The 19,930-nt window shown below is 40.6% G+C and overlaps 1 protein-coding gene across 4 annotated transcripts in view; it reads left to right on the top strand.

Annotated features, from left to right (window-relative positions):
• Nucleotides 1-19,930, top strand: part of exoc6 (exocyst complex component 6) — a 53,295-nt gene that overhangs the window by 22,794 nt on the left and 10,571 nt on the right. For 2 of the 4 annotated variants that reach the window (XM_061706093.1, XM_061706095.1), the window contains exons 7-22: nt 774-924; nt 1,019-1,162; nt 1,439-1,507; nt 1,655-1,738; nt 1,918-1,964; nt 2,104-2,224; nt 3,651-3,722; nt 3,827-3,924; nt 4,365-4,470; nt 4,902-5,011; nt 5,185-5,296; nt 5,375-5,509; nt 6,499-6,678; nt 7,335-7,364; nt 12,286-12,427; nt 15,094-15,167. In XM_061706093.1, coding sequence (XP_061562077.1) covers nt 774-924; nt 1,019-1,162; nt 1,439-1,507; nt 1,655-1,738; nt 1,918-1,964; nt 2,104-2,224; nt 3,651-3,722; nt 3,827-3,924; nt 4,365-4,470; nt 4,902-5,011; nt 5,185-5,296; nt 5,375-5,509; nt 6,499-6,678; nt 7,335-7,364; nt 12,286-12,427; nt 15,094-15,167 — 1,675 coding nt within the window. The remainder of the gene's footprint in view (nt 1-773; nt 925-1,018; nt 1,163-1,438; nt 1,508-1,654; nt 1,739-1,917; nt 1,965-2,103; nt 2,225-3,650; nt 3,723-3,826; nt 3,925-4,364; nt 4,471-4,901; nt 5,012-5,184; nt 5,297-5,374; nt 5,510-6,498; nt 6,679-7,334; nt 7,365-12,285; nt 12,428-15,093; nt 15,168-19,930) is intronic. The other 2 variants (XM_061706094.1, XM_061706096.1) reach the window with 1 other exon arrangement.

The raw sequence follows: 19,930 nt of genomic DNA, 5'->3' as shown, positions 1-19,930 counted from the left end.
TACTAAAAGTGTAGAAAGACGTTCTGACTTGGAGCGCAAGTATGATTGTGCTCATCCAGCGCGGTCCTGCGCAAGGCTCGAATACGAGACTACCGCAGTTCCCCAGGTTGAAAGCCGAATGCGCAAACCAGCAGGCTAAAAGCCCAGGCTGTTAATCCACTGGCTTCCGCTACTCTTGAGGCTCTCTTTTGAGGAGTGAATTTTGACGAACGTACTTTTGCACAGCGTGAGATGCCGTCCTTTACACATGCACATTGTACAGACTCAGTTTATTGAACTCTATTACAAGTGCAAGTGCCCAGCATAACAGTAACAGTTGCCTCTTTATCACGTCATCCCCGCGCCCCACACCGATTTACGCTCATTCCATCTGTTACACTAATGTAACAGTTGGCTTAAGCAGGGGCTTCATTGGTCTTGCCTGGAGAGTCAGGCACAAGTGACTAATGTATTACCATCTCCGACACTTTCGCGAGCCACATAAAATGATGTGGCTGGCCGCACTTGGCCCCCAGGCCTTGAGTTTGACACCTGTGTGCTAAACGCGTGGCACGTGTTGTGAAACTTGAGACGGAACATGCTCTGAAACCGAGTTAATCAGTGAAAATTGTGTAATCAAGCACAAAATGTGCTTGTCATGGGTATTCACCGTAGCTTATAATTGCTATGGTCATGATCTGTAATTGTTCTGATCTGTGAGGAGGGTGTCGAATGCACTGCGCGCATGCTTTTTTTCCCCCTTTTAAATTGTAGTTATATTGTGTGTTATGCAGAGTAAGCCAATATCGATTCTGTCAGATCATGGCTGAAAACTTGCCCAGACTGCGGGAGGAGATAAAGGAGATCTCCATGTCTGACCTAAAGGATTTCCTGGAGAGTATAAGAAAACACTCCGACAAAGTTGGAGAGACTGCCATGAGACAGGTTCTTGGATTTGTGTTCTTAATCTTTCCTCAAAATCTGTGAATAAATTGTGTCACTGATATAATTGTGTGTGTGTGTGTGTGTGTGTCACCAGGCCCAACAACACAGAACCTTTAACAGTGCAGTAGCAAAGCAGGCCAGTGTGGGCCACTACGCTAAGCCATTGTACTCACTCAATTGGCAAACACACACGCGCAACATCCTCATGACGGAGGATGACGACGATGCTGATGAGGAGGTAATGTGCTCTTTTCATGTCATACCAGTTACAGCAGCCTCCAAATCAAGTATACTGTCGACTCCGCCATTATTTGGAATACAATCCTGATCCATTGTCAAGTAAACATTGTTTTTTTTTTTTTTTTTACCTTTGTATTCATAATGTATGAGTTTTAATTGGAATTTTATAAACAAGAATCATTTTCACCATTTTTATTGATAGTGTCTCTACTTTCGACACAGTACTGTTGAATTAACAAAAAAATAACTGAAAGTTGTGTTTTTATCTTAACAGATTCTTACAGCTCAGGATCTTGTGGACTTCTCACCTGTTTACAGGTGTTTGCACATTTATGCTGTACTGGTATGTTACCCAACAGCAAATTCCATTTCAGTTTGATTTCTACAGCACCAAATCATAAAGGCTTTTGTTGTGAAGGCGCTCAGAGTTATTTTTGCCTTTTGTGATTATTGAACAAGATAAGAAAACTTCACATCTGCGTGTCTGCAGGGAGACCGAGAAACTTTTGAGAATTACTACAGGAAACAGAGGAAAAAGCAGGCCAGGCTCGTCCTGCAGCCACAGGCTAACACGGTGAGTAAAAATGGCTGACAGAAACCTCGTGGTGCCTTTATTGGTAGCTGGAACGGATTCGTGGCATTTCAATTAATTAAAAAAATGGAGTTCCAAGCTTGTTCATGGTCAAGTTCCCACGGCATATAATTTACTTGCAACTACTAAGTGTGTGAATGTAACTTTGTCTGTGTGTCTAGCATGAAACAGTGGAGGGTTACAGAAGATACTTCAATCAGATTGTAGGGTAAGACGTCCCCCCCCCCAAAAAAATTACAGCACATTTTTCACATTTCAATTCCTGTAGAGCTCTAGATGATCAACAAGGTGCTATTTTGATAATATTATAAGTAATTAGCATGAATTGTCTTTGTACACCTCATCAGATTCTTTGTTGTTGAGGACCACATCCTCCATGCCACTCAAGGACTCGTGACCAGAGCTTTCACTGATGAACTGTGGAATATGGCCCTGTCCAAGATCATCGCTGTGCTCCGCACACACTCTGTAGGCTTCCATGCACAACTGCATGAACACACACGCGCGCGCACACACACACACACACACACACACACACACACGCACACAAACTAGCAGGGAGTCGACTGCAGATTCAGATAAAATGATTCAGAGTTAATAATAGTCGATCTGTTGATCTATTTATCCTGGATGAAGCTTCTTTCACTGGGCTTTTTCTTGCACACAGACAAAAAGCACCGCAGAGGTCAGCGCACCCACAAACACACTAATGATGTCACGCTGAAGAGAAGGGTCAAAACACGAACAGTCAAAGAGGAGGTCATTGGAGCCTTAATGAGAGACAGATTGCAACAATAACATCAGATCAAGATGGCATATTCCTGGCCACTGAGCTCCAGTCATTTGTAAATTACCAGGAGGATTATGCTAACAGGCCAGAGAATGGGCCGCACAGTGTGGGGTGAGCTTGACAAAAGCCCCGGGTCACCCCCCTACTGGCTGCATTTCTTTCTGGGGATAGACACAGGCAGCCCCGCATTAACAATTATTACATGGTAAACCCACAAGAAAAAGTATTTCCCTAATCTGTAGATGGACTTTAACTATTACATCAATGTGACACAAGACTCAGGAAATACGTTTTCTGTCACCTTGTACCTATCGCAATTCAGTTTTTTGTTTTTTTCAAGACTCCTCTGTGTGTGGGCTACTGACTGAGAAGAATATTGTGGGCCTGAACAAAGAAACTACTTGCACATGTTGCAGTAATAGTCCTGTGATTTGCTGCTGTTCAGGCCGCTCTTCCGATGATTTGTTTTTGTGCCCGTGTTTGTGTCTTGAGTAAACAGTCATTCAAATGCTGCTTCGTGTCAAATCTCAGGCTTTGTTCATTCTACTGGTTGATTTACACACTCCTGCTTTTGACAGAATCCTTGTGTCAGGGTTAAGGAACTCAACTGTCCTACTTTAAAGCTCATAAATCACTCTGAGCCACATATTAAGGGATTATTTCCTACTTAACCCTTTACTAAATCTTTCTTGCGCTTTGTTTTTAATTTTAGTATCCTTGTCATGCCATTTTTAAAGAGAATAGTGGAAGATTTGCATCTTGCAAATGTTTTAGCAAATTCAAATATTGGTAGCTTTCATGGTTGGTTGACTTGGTTTACAGTGGGATTTATATATTTTTTTAAATTAGGTTTGCAAATATAATTGTATCAGACATTGACACATCGATTGGTAACTATGCCGGATCATAATTAATATGGTAAACAAACCACTGCCTTGTAAAATAAATTCATAAATTCCAATTCAAATTGAACTCCCCTAAACAGAAGCCTAATAATAAAACTGTTACTTTTTATTCTTTTATTTTTTTGACGCTATATTCGTAGCAATCCTTCCATCATTCAGACTAGCTACATTATTTACTGATAAATATGTTCCCCCTCAGTCATACTGTGAGGATCCGGACCTGGTCCTGGAGCTGAAGAACCTTATTGTCATCTTTGCAGACACACTACAGGTTATTGTTTTGTTTCCACCGACAGTATTTCAGGCCTTGTGCCTAAATTCATTGTGAACTGATTTTTGTTTTGTTTTTGTTTTTGTTTGCATGCTTACATAAAGGGTTTTGGTTTCTCTGTGAATCGACTGTTTGACCTGTTGTTTGAGGTACGAGACCAGTACAATGAAACTCTATTGAAGAAGTGGGCGCTGGTATTCAGGTAGGTATTGAAGTGTTTCTGTTCAATACTTATTGTCACTGTATCGTCGATGTAGGATAGGTACAGTACATCAAACAAGAAAGGCAATGCTATGTTGTTGTTGTCGTTGCTGTTGTTTTTTTAAAAAAAAAATTCTTTCAATTTAGTTTCACAAATTGAGTCTCGGCTGTTATGCACAAGTGTATATAATGTTAATGTGTGTGGGGGGAGTGCGGTGCTATATATCAAAATATTGTCGAGACACAAGCGCAAGTCGGCATAACCAACACACATTCCAAGCTGTAACCATTACCTCAAGCAGCATTTGTCAGAAAAAATTTCAGATGAGATCAAATTTGAAAGGGATTTCCTTTTTGTGAAATTTGAATACAAAGAATAATCATACAAAAATGAATGTATTGCATTTTAATGTCGAATCAACTAACTGTATGTTTCTGCAGGGAGATCTTCGAATTGGACAACTACAGTCCCATACCAGTGGAAACAGAGGACGAGTATAAACTGGTCGTCAGTCGCTTCCCGTTTCACGATGCAGAGATAGAGAAGGTAAACATGAATGCCATTCGATAATGATGTTGGCATACTGGTACATTAAAGCAAGAACGAAAAAAGTAGCTCAACAGCTAAAATGTCCAGAAAACTTCGTTACAAAAGTATGCAGTGTAATGATAATAAAATATGTTTCCAGCTCATTTCAAAAGGCCCCCTCCAACTGGCTGCCCCTACCAGGGCAAAAATTCCTTCTCTTGAATTAAAATCAGGAAGATACTCAGACACTATTGCAACTTATCAGCTACGGAAGTCAATTTATTTTATACTTTCAGCACATTTAGGGAAAATGTTTGGGTGATCGAAACCATCAATGGTCATCCCAGAAACCTTTTATGGGCATATGAAAGAAAACATTTAGAATCGCACAGAACAAAAGAATTTAGATATTGTTAAAACTCTGGTGTTTGTATTGTGCTTGTGAGTAGCAGGACTTTCCTAAGAAGCTGCCAATGTCCCAGTCTGTGCCACAGATATATATGCAAGTAAAAGAGTTCATTTATGCCAGCCTCAAGTTCTCTGAGTCACTTCACCGCAGGTACGTCTAACTGAACTGTAATAAATAACCTTCAAACTAGTTCAGTAATTTTCGGTGTATCTTAATACATATCAAAGTGGACATTAACTTTTCGCTTTGAATGTGCCCTTTACGTCATTAATGTGAGAACACAGCGGTGTTGCTTTTTTTTTTTTTTTTTTTTTTAAATCCAGTTCAACGGAGATTGATGATATGTTGCGGAAATCAACTAACCTGCTGCTGACAAGAACACTCAGCAGTTGTCTGCAAAACCTCATCAAGAAGCCACATATAGGGCTGACTGAGGTACAAACAAAACATCGCCAGTAGATATCAATCCCTACTTACATTTTGACTGAATGTGAATTTTTCTTCTCTCTAAAGTTGGTGCAGATCATCATCAACACCACCCACCTAGAGCAGGCCTGCAGGTATCTTGAGGAGTTTATAACAAACATCACCAATGTGTCCCCCGAAACAGTGCACACGACAAGACTCTATGGCTTGTCTACTTTCAAGGTAAGGCCTAGTCATCATTTCTTGGTAGATTATATGATACAACCCCGATTCCAATGAAGTTGGGACGTGTGTTAAACATAAATAAAAACAGAAGACAATGATTTGAAAATCAAAGACAAGATATGTAATGTTCAAACTGATAATAAAATAATCATTAACTTAGACTTTTATGGCTGCAACACTTTCCAAAAAAGCTGGTACAGGGTCATGTTTACCACTGTGTTACATCACCTTTTCTTTGAACATTCAATAAACGTTTAGGAACGGAGTACGCTAATTGTTGAAGATTTGTATGTGGAATTCTTTCCCATTCTTGCTCGATGTACAGCTTCAACTGTTCAACAGTCCGGGGTCTCCGTTGTTAAATTTTACACTTCATAATGCGCCACACATTTTCAATGGGAGACAGGTCTGGACTGCAGGCAGGCACTCTTTTACTACAAAGCCACGCTGTTGTAACACGTGCAGAATGTGGTTTGGCATAGTCTTGCTGAAATACGCAGGGACGTCCATAAAAAAAGACGTCGCTTGGATGGCAGCATATGTTTCTCCAAAACCTGTATGTACCTTTCAGCATGAATGGTGCCTTCACAGATGTGTAAGTTACCCATGCCATTGGCACTAACACAGCCCCATACCATCGCAGATGCTGCCTTTTGAAGTTTGCGTCCATCACAGTCCAGATGGTTTCTTTCCTCTTTGGCCCGCAGAACACGACGTCCACAATTTCCAAAAACAATTTGAAACAACTTGTCTTGGTAGTATATTCAATGAAATATAGGTTGAACATGCTTTTCAAATCATTGTATTCTGTTTTTATTTATGTTTAACGCAACGTTACATTTTGATTGTACATTGTCATGTTACAAATGCTATTTTTGTAATGAATGCTCTTGCATCCCTTCCTGCTGTTCCCATCAAAGTTTAAAGATGTATTTGCTAAATTCTAAGATTTTCCTATGAAGACTTACGCGAAAGATGGTTTCCAGGATGCCCGTCATGCTGCAGAAGGAGAAATCTACACCAAATTGAACCAGAAAATTGACGAGTTTATCCAGCTGGCAGACTATGAGTGGAGCATGGCTGAGTCTGACGGTCGGGCCTCAGGTTATCTCATGGACCTGATAAATTTCCTCCGATCCACATTTCAAGTCTTCACACACCTCCCGGTGAGTCGACCCTGCTTTTTAACCTGTGACGGATTTATTTTGACAGCACAGCCATTCTGTTTAGAACATTGAATGAAGTCTTTTGAACTTAGTGTTGCAAAGGTGATTACGCTTTTGTTGACAATATGTTCGTGCTCTTCTGAAAAGCCCACTGTTTTTAACACTTTCTTCGCATACTATTATAGTGTACCATATTTATTTGTCGATATGCATGGTAATAACTGCCCTATTTGACAGCTCTTGCATGCATGTCATCTGTAACTAACAACGGCAATTTTCAGTGAGCCTAGTGACAAGTTAGTGGTCAACAGAGTTTATGCGTTTGCAATTACATCCTGTGTAGCTCCATTTTAGTGTAAGCCCCCTCCTCCCAAACATCCACTTTTCTGCCTTGTGCCAGTTGTTCTCTTTTTCATTTAGAATGGTTTGGTGGATACCTACAGCGTCCACATCTGCGCCCCTTTAAATGTCTAGCACTATTTGTAATTTTGTTCCTACCCGTTTTATTTCTTGAATCATTTGACTTGTGTTAAGCACCCAATATTGCGCTACTTGAAATTTTCCTCCTGTCCATTTATTCTTGCCACATTTCTTTTCCTGTCCTTTCCCTTTTCCCCACCCCTCGTCCATTTTGGGTTGGTTTGGGGTCTGCTCAGAATAACAACAATGACCATGCGTCGATGTCGGTGAGTATTGCTTCTTGGCTGTTGCACTCTACTGCTGTTTCACTTGCAAGGAAGTGATGAAAAGCATGCTAGTATTTTAACGGTGGAAGTGCCAATGCTCCAGATTTGTTTGGTTTCTACTAGCCTTTGTTCCAAACTGTCCCAAGACATACTCTCGTGTCTTGCCCTGTAGCCTTTTGTTTTCAGATATGTAGTGTTCAATGTCAAAAAATGTGGCATCAAATGACAAAAAGCTGCTTTTCTCAAAGTTGTTCCACCTTTTCCATTTACTGACCTATACATTTCAGCCTAATCTTTGATTTTGTCACACATACCATGCCCAAGTTATACACTACCATGGATACTTTTGTTAGTAATCTTAGCAAATATTCATATTCATCTATTCACATATTCATTGCATCGCACTCACGGTTAGCCTGCATTCTCACTGTTGCATGCGTTACTGGATTTAGTTAGTTATTGTTTCTTCTTGGGGTAAGAGTGCATGGAACTAGGAATTTGTTTTCTTTTTATATTATTATTTTTTTTTGCTGTATTTATTGCTGTCTCTGAAAGGGAAATTCAACTGCTCCTCCAATGTATACTTTGTGTTGGACACTACACACACAACCAGATCACACACATGCAAGGAGATATTCAGGGTGAAAGAGGTGCGCAAAGAGTGCTGCACCACTTGAGCTGGGGTGCTGGGGATGATGCCGTGCTCAAGAGCACTTCGACAGTAGCCAGCAAGCAAACTAGCATCTCTGCAACAACCAGACCTCCTTAAATTTTTCACTTTTTGTTGTATTGCACCCATTTGCTAAAATAATTTAAGGTAATTGTTTTCCTCATTAATAAACACACAGTACCCCATATTGACAGAAAAAACTGAATTATTGAAATGTTTGCAGATTTATTAAAAAAGCAAAACTGAAATATCACACAGCCATAAGTATTCAGACCCTTTCCTCAGTATTTGGTAGAAGCACGGTTTTGAGCTAATCCAGCCATGAGTCTTTTTGGAAAATGTTTTTCACACCTGGATTTGGGGATCCAAACCTTTCGATGCCATACCTTTCGTCCAGGATATCACTGTACTTGGCCGCATTCATCTTTTCCTTCGATTGCCACCAGTCGTCCTGTCCCTGCAACTGAGAAACATCACCACGGCATGATGCTGCCACCACCATGCTTCACTCTTGGGACTGTATTGGACAGGGGATGAGCAGTGCCTGGTTTTCTCCACACATGCCACTAAGGATTAAGGCCAAAAAGTTCTATCTTGGTCTCATCAGACCAGAGAATCTTATTTCTCACCATCTTGGAGTCTTTCAGGTGTAAACTCCATGCGGGCTTTCATGTGTTTTGCACTGAGGAGAGGCTTCCGTCGGGCCACTATGCCATAAAGCCCCGACCGGTGGAGCTCAGCCACAAGTGATCTTTGGGTTCTTCTTGACCTCTCTCACCAAGGCTCCTCTCCCCCGATTGCTCAGTTTGGCCGGACGGCCAGCTCTCGGAAGGGTTCTGGTCGTCCCGAAACGTCTTCCATATCAGGATTATGGAGGACATTGTGATCTTAGGAACCTTAAGTGCAGAAGAATATTTTTGGGAACCTTGGCCAGATCTGTGCCTTGCCACAAATATGTCTCTGAACTCTTCAGGCAGTTCCTTTGACCTCATGATTCTCATTTGCTCTGGCATGCACTGTGAGCTGTGAGGTCTTCTATAGACAGGTGTGTGGCTTTCCTCATCAAGTCCAATCAGTATAATCAAACACAGCTGGCCTCCCATGAAGGTGTGGAACCATCTCAAGGATGATCAGAAGAAATGGACAAATATATGAGTGTCACAACAAAGGGTCTGAATACTTACGGCTGTGTGATATTTCAGTTTTTCTTTTTTATTAAATGTGCAAAAATTTCAACAATTTCGTTTTGTGTGTACATTAATGAGGGAAAACAATGAAGTTAAATTATTTTAGCAAATGGCTGCAATATAACAGTGACAAATTTAAGAGGGTCTGAATACCTTCCGTACCCACTGTATTATTTCTTATTTTTTTGCTAAGCAAAACCACCTATTTTTCCTCATGCTTACTGTATTGTGCGCCTGCTTGAGGAACAAGCAGTGTGTCTGATGGCTATTAAGCAATGGAGGAAGTGCTTTCTTAAAGAATGGGGAGCCCTTGAGAAAGTGATCATAAGTGTCAGTTTTCTTCAGAGGTGTCACTGGCATACTGTGAACAAGAAACATGTTTGACCCATTATTTTGTTCACACACATTTGAAGCTGAAGATCAGGTGTGTGAGTAAAATTATTCTCAGGTAAATTAAACTACGATCCTTTGGGTTTTGGGCTCTGAGAGGGATTCCAGGGTTTTTCGTCGCCCAAATTTGGGCAGAGGTGGTATCTCATTGTTTATTGTTAGTTCCCCTCTCCAAAAGATTTGGTGGAGTTCCGATTGAGTTCAACAGGTTACAATTCACATGAATGGTGGAAAAAGTTTCAAAAGGATTTTATCTTGGTCTCATTTTTTTGGATCACAAAAAACAGCTTTTGTACTGGGTTGTTGGCAGATTCTGCAATCACCAGCACAGAATTTGACAAGAAATTGACCTATGATGAGGCCTAGAATGTGAACCCACACAAATAAAGAAAAAGACAGCGATCTCTCCATGTAACTCCTGTGCGACATCTTAACATACAGTGCCACCAGAAAGTATTCACACCCTTTCACCTTTTCCACATTTTGCTGTTACATACTTATTCTAAAGCTGATTTGAGTATAGTTAAAAACAAATCTACATAAAATATCCCAAAATGACAAAGTACAACCATATTTTCAGACATTAGTATAAAAATAAATGTATAAAAAAAAATTAAAAATTCAAACATAATAGGTACATAAGTACTCACACCCTTTGCTATGACACTCAAACTGAAGCTCAGGTGCATCTGATTTCCACTGATCATCCTTGAGATGCTTCTACAACTTGAATGGAGTCCACCTGTGGTAAATTCAGATTGAACATCATTTGGAATGGCACACACCTGTCTATATAAGGTCTCATAGTTGACAGTGCTTATCAGAGCAGAAACCAAGCAATGAAGTCTAAGAAATTGTCTGCAGACCGCTGAGACCGGATGGCGCCACGGCACAAATCTGGGGAAGGATACAAAAGAATTTCAGCAGCATCGAAGGTCCCGAAAAGCACTGGGGTCTCGATTATTTGGAAATGAAGGTTTGGACCCCTTCCTAGATCTGGCCGTCCGACCAAGCTGAGTAACCGGGGAAGAAGGGCCTTGGTCAGAGAGGTGCACAAGAACCCTATGGTCACTAAGGCGGAGCTCCAGTCTTCCCTTGCGGAGACAGGAGAATCATCCAGAAGGTCAACCATTGCTAACACACTACCAATCAGCTCTTTATGGTAGAGTGGCCAGACCGATGCCACTTCTCACTAAAAGGCACATGGCAGCCCGCTTGGAGTTTGCCAAAAGGCACCTTAAGAATTCTCAGACCTGCAGAAACACAATTCCCTGGTCTGATGAAACCAAAATAGAAGTTTTTGGCCCGAATTGTAAGCGCCATATCTGGAAAAGAAGAGGCACTGCTCATCACCTGGCTAACACCATCCCTCCTGTGAAGCAGGGAGGTGGCAGCATCATGCTGTGGGGCTGTTTTTCTGTTGCAGGAACTGGGCGACGAGTCCGCATCGAGGGTAAGATGACAGCTGCCAAATATAGAGAAATTCTTCAAGAGAACTGGCTCCAGAGTGCTCTGGAGCTCAGACTAGGGCATTGAATCAGCACCTTCACGACTATGACCCAAAGCACATAGCCAAGATAACAAAGGAGTGGCTTCAGGAGCAGCCTGTGAATGTCCTTGACTGGCCCAGGCAGAGGGTGGAATTGAATCCAATTGAACATCTCTGGAAAGACCAAAAAATGGCTGTCCGCCGACGCTGCCTGACTGACCTTGAGAAGATCTGCAGAGAAGAATGGGAGAAAATGCCCCAAAACAGGAGCGCCAAGCTCGTACAGACACACCCAAGAAGCCTTGAGGCTGTAATTGCCGCCAAAGGTGCTTCAACAAAATATTAAGACAAGGGTGCGAATAATTTTGTACCCATTATGTTCAAATGTTTACATTTTCAATACAGTTGCACAACTGTCTGAAAATGTTTTTACTTTGTCATAGTGGGGTATTTGATGTGTTTTTTTAAGTCTGTAACATAGCAAAATGTGGAACAAGGGGTGTGAATACTTTCTGGTGGCACTGATGAAATGAAGAAGCTACTATAACACCTGGCCGTTACGATCATCATGATTGTCCGTTGCCCTGGTCCAGATGATTAATGAAAGTTATCAGGAATCACCCATTTTATTCCCTTCTCTTGTTTATTTTTCCTGCTTTATTCGCTTGTCACTTCTCGTCCATACAGCAAACCTTCTTCCAGTTGACATTATGGTTACCAATAAGAGAAGAAGAAAGCCACATCACCGTGGACATGGACATGCCTTTATAAACTCATCCATAGATAATTTGCCAGAGTTCAAAACTTATAATAGTGGCGAGAGAGTAAACATTTCAACAGCTCACACAAACGGCATTGGCATCATTTATAATTTGAACCAAATCCTGAATTATCTTTGGACTTTCTTGTCTCCCTTATCTATGTTTGCTCACGTCTTCTCCCCTCTATCCACTTCATACCTTCTCTTTTCTCCCCAACGCTCTCCTCCCCTCATGACATTTTCTAATTTCCTTATCGCTCTTCCTTCATGTCCATCCTTCCGATGACCTCATACTTCCTTTCTCCCTCCACTTTTTTTCCCTCTTTTACTGTCCCCCAACCTCCTCTTCTCTTGGCCTATGCAATCCTTTTTTCTTTGTTATTGCCTCATCTTCACTCTCCCTTCTTCTTTTTCTTTCTGTGTAGGGTAAAGTGGCCCAGACAGCTTGTATGTCAGCCTGCAAGCATCTGTCCACATCATTGATGCAGATGTTGCTGGACACAGAACTGAAACAGATCAGCATGGGTGCCATTCAGCAATTCAACTTAGATGTCATTCAGTGTGAACGTGAGTACAAGAAAATGTATTAGAATACTTTATTAGAATGTTCTCCTATTGGATTACTTTTTATTTTAATTTTTTATTTTTATTTTTTTAAATAGAGTGTCAGAGAGAGAGAATTACACAACGATATATTGTTGTAACAAGGATTTTCTCAGGGCACATTCTGGAACACGTAGAGATATTGCGTTAAAGACTCACTCCATAAGTGCTTTTTTAACCGTAGCATGCTTTATTCAAATTTAATACAAACAGTATTAATACTATAATAAGTGAGTGAAGCGTAGAATTCTGTACTGCTGTTAATTCAAAACTTCATCTATCCATCAATTTAGCCTGGTAAGAATGTGCATACACAACAATTGACATGAACATTGTCATCAATGGATGCAATGGATGTTTGTTTTCAAATACTAAATCAGAGCAAGCCATCAGAATGTATTTATTTTACTCATGCCAGTCTTGCCTTTTGATCAGCGCACATTATTTCTGTGAGGACCTTTGTAGTAAAAGTGGGAAAAGTATTGTCGAAAGACTCCACTATATATGCCTTTGAGTTGTTTTTCCTCTTGTTTTGAGAGGATTCAGACTAGAAACAATTGGAATTATTTGCCAGTGCAGTAAGAATTACAGTGGGTAAGATTTCTTGAAATAAGAAAAATATGCGGACTTTCCAGAAGCGAGAAGTACCCTGAAATGGGTGGCGACATACTCATTCCAAGCACTATATTAAGGAAAATAAACTCAAAAGTAGTTTGTAAATTATTAGATTGAAAATATCTTCAAACAAGTCCAATTTAGGGATCCTATTTTTTCCTTACTGCGATTGGCTGGCGACCAATTCAGGGTGTATGCCGCCTCTCATACCCAGTCAACTGAAATTGGCGCCAGCACGACCATAGGATAAACTGGTGTGTGTGAATACTAGTTGCTGAGCCTGTACTAATGTTTAGTGAGGTTTGGTGCCATCACTTGGTTAGCGGCAAGCATTACACAGTTGCCAAGTCGCCAAATAGTGCGCATTATACATAGATATAGGAGAAAATGAAAAAGACTCACATTTTTCAAATGTATGCCGCTATCTAGAGGTTATGAAAAAGCTGTACACACTCGTTCCAATATTCCACCGCTCCCGAGAGGTTATGTAAAAGCTGTACACTTTCATTCTAGTATGCCACCTAGAGGTTATGAAAAATGTGACTACACTTTTATTCCAATATGACAGGGGTACATATGACTGCATATATGTACAATTGTGCTCAAAAGTTTACATACCCAGGCAGAATTTGTGAAAAATCTTTTTTTTTTTTTTTTTTCTTGGTTTTTGTTTGTTTTTTTAATCACTGAACAACAACCATCATTAATTTCTTTATGTTTTGTTTAGTGATGATGCTTTTCTGAAATGCTTGACAGTTTAATTTGAATCCCATTAAAATAAAATTAAATGTGTTTTACCTGGCCCTTCATGTTTTCTTCAAAGAAATTGTACACAGCTTAAAAATTCTGCCTGGGTAATCAAACTTATGAGCACAACTGTGTGTTATCTCATTTACTAAATAAAAGTAGAGCTGTGACTTTCAAAATAAGAAAAAATAAAATAAAAAGAAAGTATTATGTGTTCAAATAAAGTGCTTAATTCAGAATAATCATAAATCAATCATCAATAAAATCATGCATTGTAAAAATGCATTATACACAGGTTGAAGTTTTTTTTTTGAATTTTTAGGTCAACATTGGGGGTGCGCATTATACACGAAATTACGGTAATCTGTTTTTGTCTTGCTTATGCTAGATGTGGAGAAAAAAAATCAGATTCCACCATCATGTAGCTCAAAAAGTAAATTGTGTGTCAACTTCCATAGTTCTTGCTAAAATCTGTTCCATAATTTAAAATGGTCATATGTAATACTGTAAATGTTGACATATTGCAACCATTTTTTTTTGTTACCAAAACCCTTTTTATAGTAACTTGAACAATAGCTGAATAAAACTATTAACATTAATTCCTAATTTCAAAACTTAATCTATCCATCAATTTGTTGCATGTGTGTGTGTGTGTGTGTGTCTGTGTGTGTGTGGATATATAAACATACACACCGACATCACGGCCCTATGAGGGAAACGGTAACTGACGGCTTGTGCCAAGAACGATCTGTGCCATATTGAAGCATATTTGACCTAAAATGTCCAGTTTGTGTGACTAGTGCTCAAGCATGGGACATTGCAATTCCCCTGAAATGTACAGTATTTAGGTACTTTACAGTTGATCATGCACATATTATGTGTGTAGAGTCAGCACTGGTATTTTCCTTATTCTGAGTTGGACGATAAATCTGAAGTGTGTGGAAGTGAGTGTATTTTGGGTCAAGCAAAGGTTCAACAAAGTTCCTGAGATGCAAGCGAATTTCTTAAAATCAGTGGAAGGGTTCATCAGATAATCATTGCAAGATGCAGACAATCTACATCAGTGTGACGAAATGTTTATTTTAACAAACAACGGCCATGTATAACATTTTGAGTTTTAGTCAGTTGTTAACACTGCGTTTATAGGTAATCACAACAATCCATCTCTATTTTGAGACAGAGTTTTTTTTATCAGCATTTGTGTTAAGGGTGTGTTGTTGGTGATTATTTGGTATTCTTATGTTTAAGTGTCTCTTTGTCATTCTCAGTGTTTGCCAGCTCAGAGCCTGTCCCAGGTTTCCAAGGAGACACACTGCAGCTGGCTTTTATCGACTTAAGACAGGCAAGTTGGGTGACAGAATGTGGGTAAATAGAGGGGGGGGGGGGGGGATGTTTATTTATACAATAACAGCCTGGTGGGTGACTGGTTAGCACAATCTGCCTCACAGTTCTGACGACCCGGTTTAAAATCCAGCCTCACCTGTGTGGAGTTTGAATGTTCTCCGGGTACTCCGGTTTTCTCCCACATCCAAATAACATGCATGGTTGGTTAATTGACAACTCTAAATTGCGGTTGTTTGTTGATATGTGCCCTGTGATTGGCTGGCGACCAGTTCAGGGTGTACCCCGCCTTTCGCCCTGAGTCAGCTGGGATAGGCTCGAGCACGCCCGCGACCCGAGTGAGGAGAAGCGGCACAAAAAATGGATGGCTGGGTGGATGGATGAAAATAAACTTAGGCAAATTCAGCCATAATGGAATGTTTCTCAATGTAACAGAGTAAAAGTAAAAAAGTGAAGTTACATTCAAACTACTATGTCAAGTAAAATTCACCCAAAAATGTACTCGTTATTTTAACAGTGTAGCTTGTTAATAACCACCTCTGATTTCAAGTACAGTACTTCATATTGAAAGTTTCCATCTTTTAACATAAAAAAAAAAAAAAAAAAGTTATTCCTAATGGCAGAACATGTGAATTGGATAATATAGTTGATGTACGTGAAAAACAAAACACTGTTTGTACATTACGGCATACATGTCTTTAGTTCCAAATCCGAAGCTTTCTTGTCTTTCTATTCCAACGGCGTGCCTTTGTGTAACCTTTTCAACTTTTCTCTGGCCTTTTGTTTCACCTGCTCAAGAAAACACCTACTCCCCATTTTACAGACATGCTCTCTCCAACTTGCTTTTTTTTTTTTTTTTTTTTGTAAACACCAGTGGTATGTAAAGTGTTGCTGGGTCTCATTAACTTGTGTCTAAGTTGACCTGATAATCTGGGCCTAAGGTGCAGGCTTGGCTGTTCATTCAGTTCAGGTCACAACCTTTCTGAGCCAAAGTTGGCTGCATATACTATAGAAGATGTTACATTTTTGTATTTGTAACAACCTCTGTATTAGAGTAGATAATGTAAGTATCGAGCAGTGTTGCACCAAGTACTGTTATTTTGACATAAAAAATAGCACGGTATCAGTTTTTTTTTTAATTTATTATTTATTTATTTATTTATTTATATATTTTTTTAAAGTACTGGTAGTTTACAAAAAACAAACACGCAACAGCGCTCATATGGTATATTAAAGGCCAATACACACACAAACAACAGTCAACCAATGACTTTCCGTCTCCCGACAAGTTAGAAAATGTGTGGAGTAAGTGACGAGGGTTCCTTCCGTATGTGCGCTTAACCTCATTAATATACACACATCAACCCCGTATTGAGAGAAGTGAATGATTTTAGCAAATGGCTACAATATAACAAAGTGGAAAAATTTAAAGGGGTCTTGAATACTTTCCGTACCCACTGTATGTGAGAAAGGTCAGTCAGCGTTCTATGCACTGGATTTTCCTGTGCTGTTAGTCAGTGTTAATGGGTGGGGTGCCCTATCTGAGACAGGGATTAAAACCCCAGGTGGAGGAGTTCAAGTACTTTCGGGTCTTGTTCCAGCGTGTAGGAAGAATGGGCCTGGAGATCGACAGACTGATCGGTGCGTCGCAGTCATGCAGACTCTGCATCAGTCTGTCATAGTCGGGCACAAGGCAAAAGGCACAGCTATACATTTACCGGCCAAGCTACGTTCCCAGTCTCACAAGCGCTATGGGCCGTGACTGAAAGACCAAGATCACAGTTACAAGTGACCCAAATGAAATTTCCTCTGCAGGGTGTCCAGGCTCTCTCTTAGACATGGGGTGAGAAGCTCACTAATGTGGGAGGGGGTCAGAGTATAGCCACTCTTCCTCTGCATCGAGAGGACCCAGATGAGGTGGCTCAGGCATCTGGTTAGGATGCCTTCTGAAAGCCTCCCTGGTCAGGTGTTCTGGGTATGTCCCACCGGCAGGAGGCCCCGGGGACCACCCAGGACATACAGGAGGTACTTTGTCTCCCGGCTAGCCTGGAAAAATCTCAGGATGACCCCAGAAAAGATGGACAGAGTGGCCTGGGAGAGGAAAGTCTTGGCTTCTTAGGCTGCTGCCCCTGCCACCTGATCTGGATAAGTGGAAGAAAATGGATGGATTGATGGATGAGTTTGTGTGTACCCTTTTATACCACTCGTTTGCTTGACATGTTAATCCTAGCCTCAGGAGAAGGGTTTGGGAGCCATCCACAGGCTGAGGTTACACTAAGGCCAACCATTTATCTTTTTTCTACAGATTTTTCTGAAAAAACATTTATCTTGGGAGAGATGAGCATATTTTTTATTACATTGTAATAACATTGTAATAAGGTAAAATGTGAAGTACGTTCCAAAAAAGATGGAACAGAGTCATGTTTACCACTGTGTTACGTCACCTTTTCTTTGAACAACATTCAATAAACGTTTGGGAACTGAGGACACGAATTGTTGAAGCTTTGTAGGTGGAATTCTTTCCCATTCTTGCTCGATGTACAGCTTCAGCCGTTCAACAGTCCGGGGTCTCCGTTGTCGTATTTTACGCTTCATAATGCGCCCCACGTTTTCAACGGGAGACAGGTCTGGACTGCAGGCAGGCCAGTCTAGTACCCACACTCTTTTACTACGAAGCCACGCTGTTGTAACACGTGCAGAATGTGGTTTGGCATCGTCTTGCTGAAATAAGCAGGGGCGTCCATGAAAAAGATGTTGCTTGGATGGCAGCATATATTTCTCCAAAACCTGTATGTACCTTTCAGCATTAATGGTGCCTTCACAGATGTGTAAGTTACCCATGCCCACGGGGTGAGATCTTGCGTGGATCCCCAGATCGAGGGAGATTATCAGTGGTCTTGTATCTCTTCCATTTTCTAATAATTGCTCTCACATTTGATTTCTTCACACCAAGCTGCTTACCTATTGCAAATTCAGTCTTTGCAGCCTGGTGCAGGTCTACAATTTTATTTCTGGTGTCCTTTGACAGCTCTCTGGTCTTGGCCATAGTGGAGTTTGGAGTGTGACTGTTTGCGGTTGTGGACAGGTGTCCTTTATACTGATAACGAGTTCAAACAGGTGCCATTAATACAGGTAATGAGTGGAGGACAGAGGAGCCTCTTAAAGAAGAAGTCACAGGTCTGTGACAGCCAGAAATGTTGCTTTTCTGTAGGTGACCAAATACTTATTTTCTACCATAATTTGGTAATAAATTCTTAATTCTTGAAAAATCAGACAGTGATTTTCTGGATTTTTTAAAATATTTTTTTCCTGCATTTTGTCTCTCATTGGTGAGGTAATACCTTAAATGAAAATTCAAGCCTCTCCTATTTTTAAGTGGGATAATTTGACACCCTTGCCCTACAGTGACAGCAGGTGACCATACACAGCCTCCCTATCTCACTCAAAAGTGTTTTGTGACTTCATGACTCAGCTTGCCCAACAAAATCCCTCAAAATGACTCTGAATTCATTGCTTTTGGGGCTTTCTCACAGAGAAACGGGATACAGTATCACTCGCTGGGTCAGGGTGTCTGTTGAGAGAGGCTTTTTTTTTTTTTTAATCGGACACTTGCGAGTATTACCGTGCAAGGTAAAAATTGATTATATTTATAGTTGAGGACGCTTTGCTACAGGTATGTTGGATGCCTGATGTTTTTATTGACAGACATGTTTTAATATAGCATAAATATATACCCCCTGTATTCTGTATTGAAACGTTCATGTTAATAAATAAGAGGTATATACAGTGGGTACAGAAAGTATTCAGACACCCTGAAACGTTTCACTGTTGTATTGCAGCCATTTGCTCAAATCATTTTAGTTCATTTTTTTCCCTCATTAATGTACACACGGCACCGCATATTGACAGAGAAAAATGGAATTGATGAAATGTTTGCAGATGTATTAAAAAAGAATAACTGAAATATCACACCGCCGTAAGTATTCAGACCCTTTGCTGTGACACTCATATATTGAACTCGGTCGGGTGCTGTCCATTTCTTCTGATCATCCTTGAGATGGTTCTACACCTTCATTGGAGCCCAGCTGTGTTGGAATATACTGATTGGACTGGATTAGGAAAGCCACACACGTGTCGATATAAAACCTCGCAGCTCGCAGTGCGTGTCAGAGCAAATGAGAATCATGAGGTCAAAGGAACTTTTTTTTTTTTTTTTTTTTTTTTTTTTAAGAAATCTGCAAAAAGAAAAGAAAAAAATCAACAATTCAGTTTTGTTCTGTCCATATGGGGTGCTGTGTGCATATTGAGGGGGGGGGAAAAATATTATTTTAGCAAATGGCTGCAATATAACAAAGAATGAAACAGTTTAAGGGGGTCTGAATGCTTTCTGTACCCACTGTATATAAACTACAAACAAACAAAATCACTCGTTTCGAGGTTCAAAGGTATACTTGCAAAAATGGCTGTGACAAGGCTCCAAGGCTGAATCGAGCAACGGACAAAGACACTATGGCACCAGACACAGACTATTAAGGCACACGAGGATAATGGGGCACAGGTGGAGACAATGCGGAATCTGGGCCGACACATGAGAGGACAGTTAAGACTTCTTCATACCCGCGCGGCCGGCGACCACGCTGACATCACTGCGGCATCACAGCATGTGACTGAAACGGACCAATCACGAGAGATGATCTCTGCGGCGTTCGACGCGCAGCCACGATTTTTGTCAGAAATGTGAATAATGACAGAAATGATATGAAT

The sequence above is a fragment of the Phycodurus eques genome, chromosome 19 (assembly GCF_024500275.1).
Source record: "Phycodurus eques isolate BA_2022a chromosome 19, UOR_Pequ_1.1, whole genome shotgun sequence".
Taxonomy (NCBI): Eukaryota; Metazoa; Chordata; class Actinopteri; order Syngnathiformes; family Syngnathidae; genus Phycodurus; species Phycodurus eques.
The sequence above is the reverse complement of the archived record's forward strand: the minus strand, read 5'-3'. Positions and strand labels throughout refer to the sequence as shown.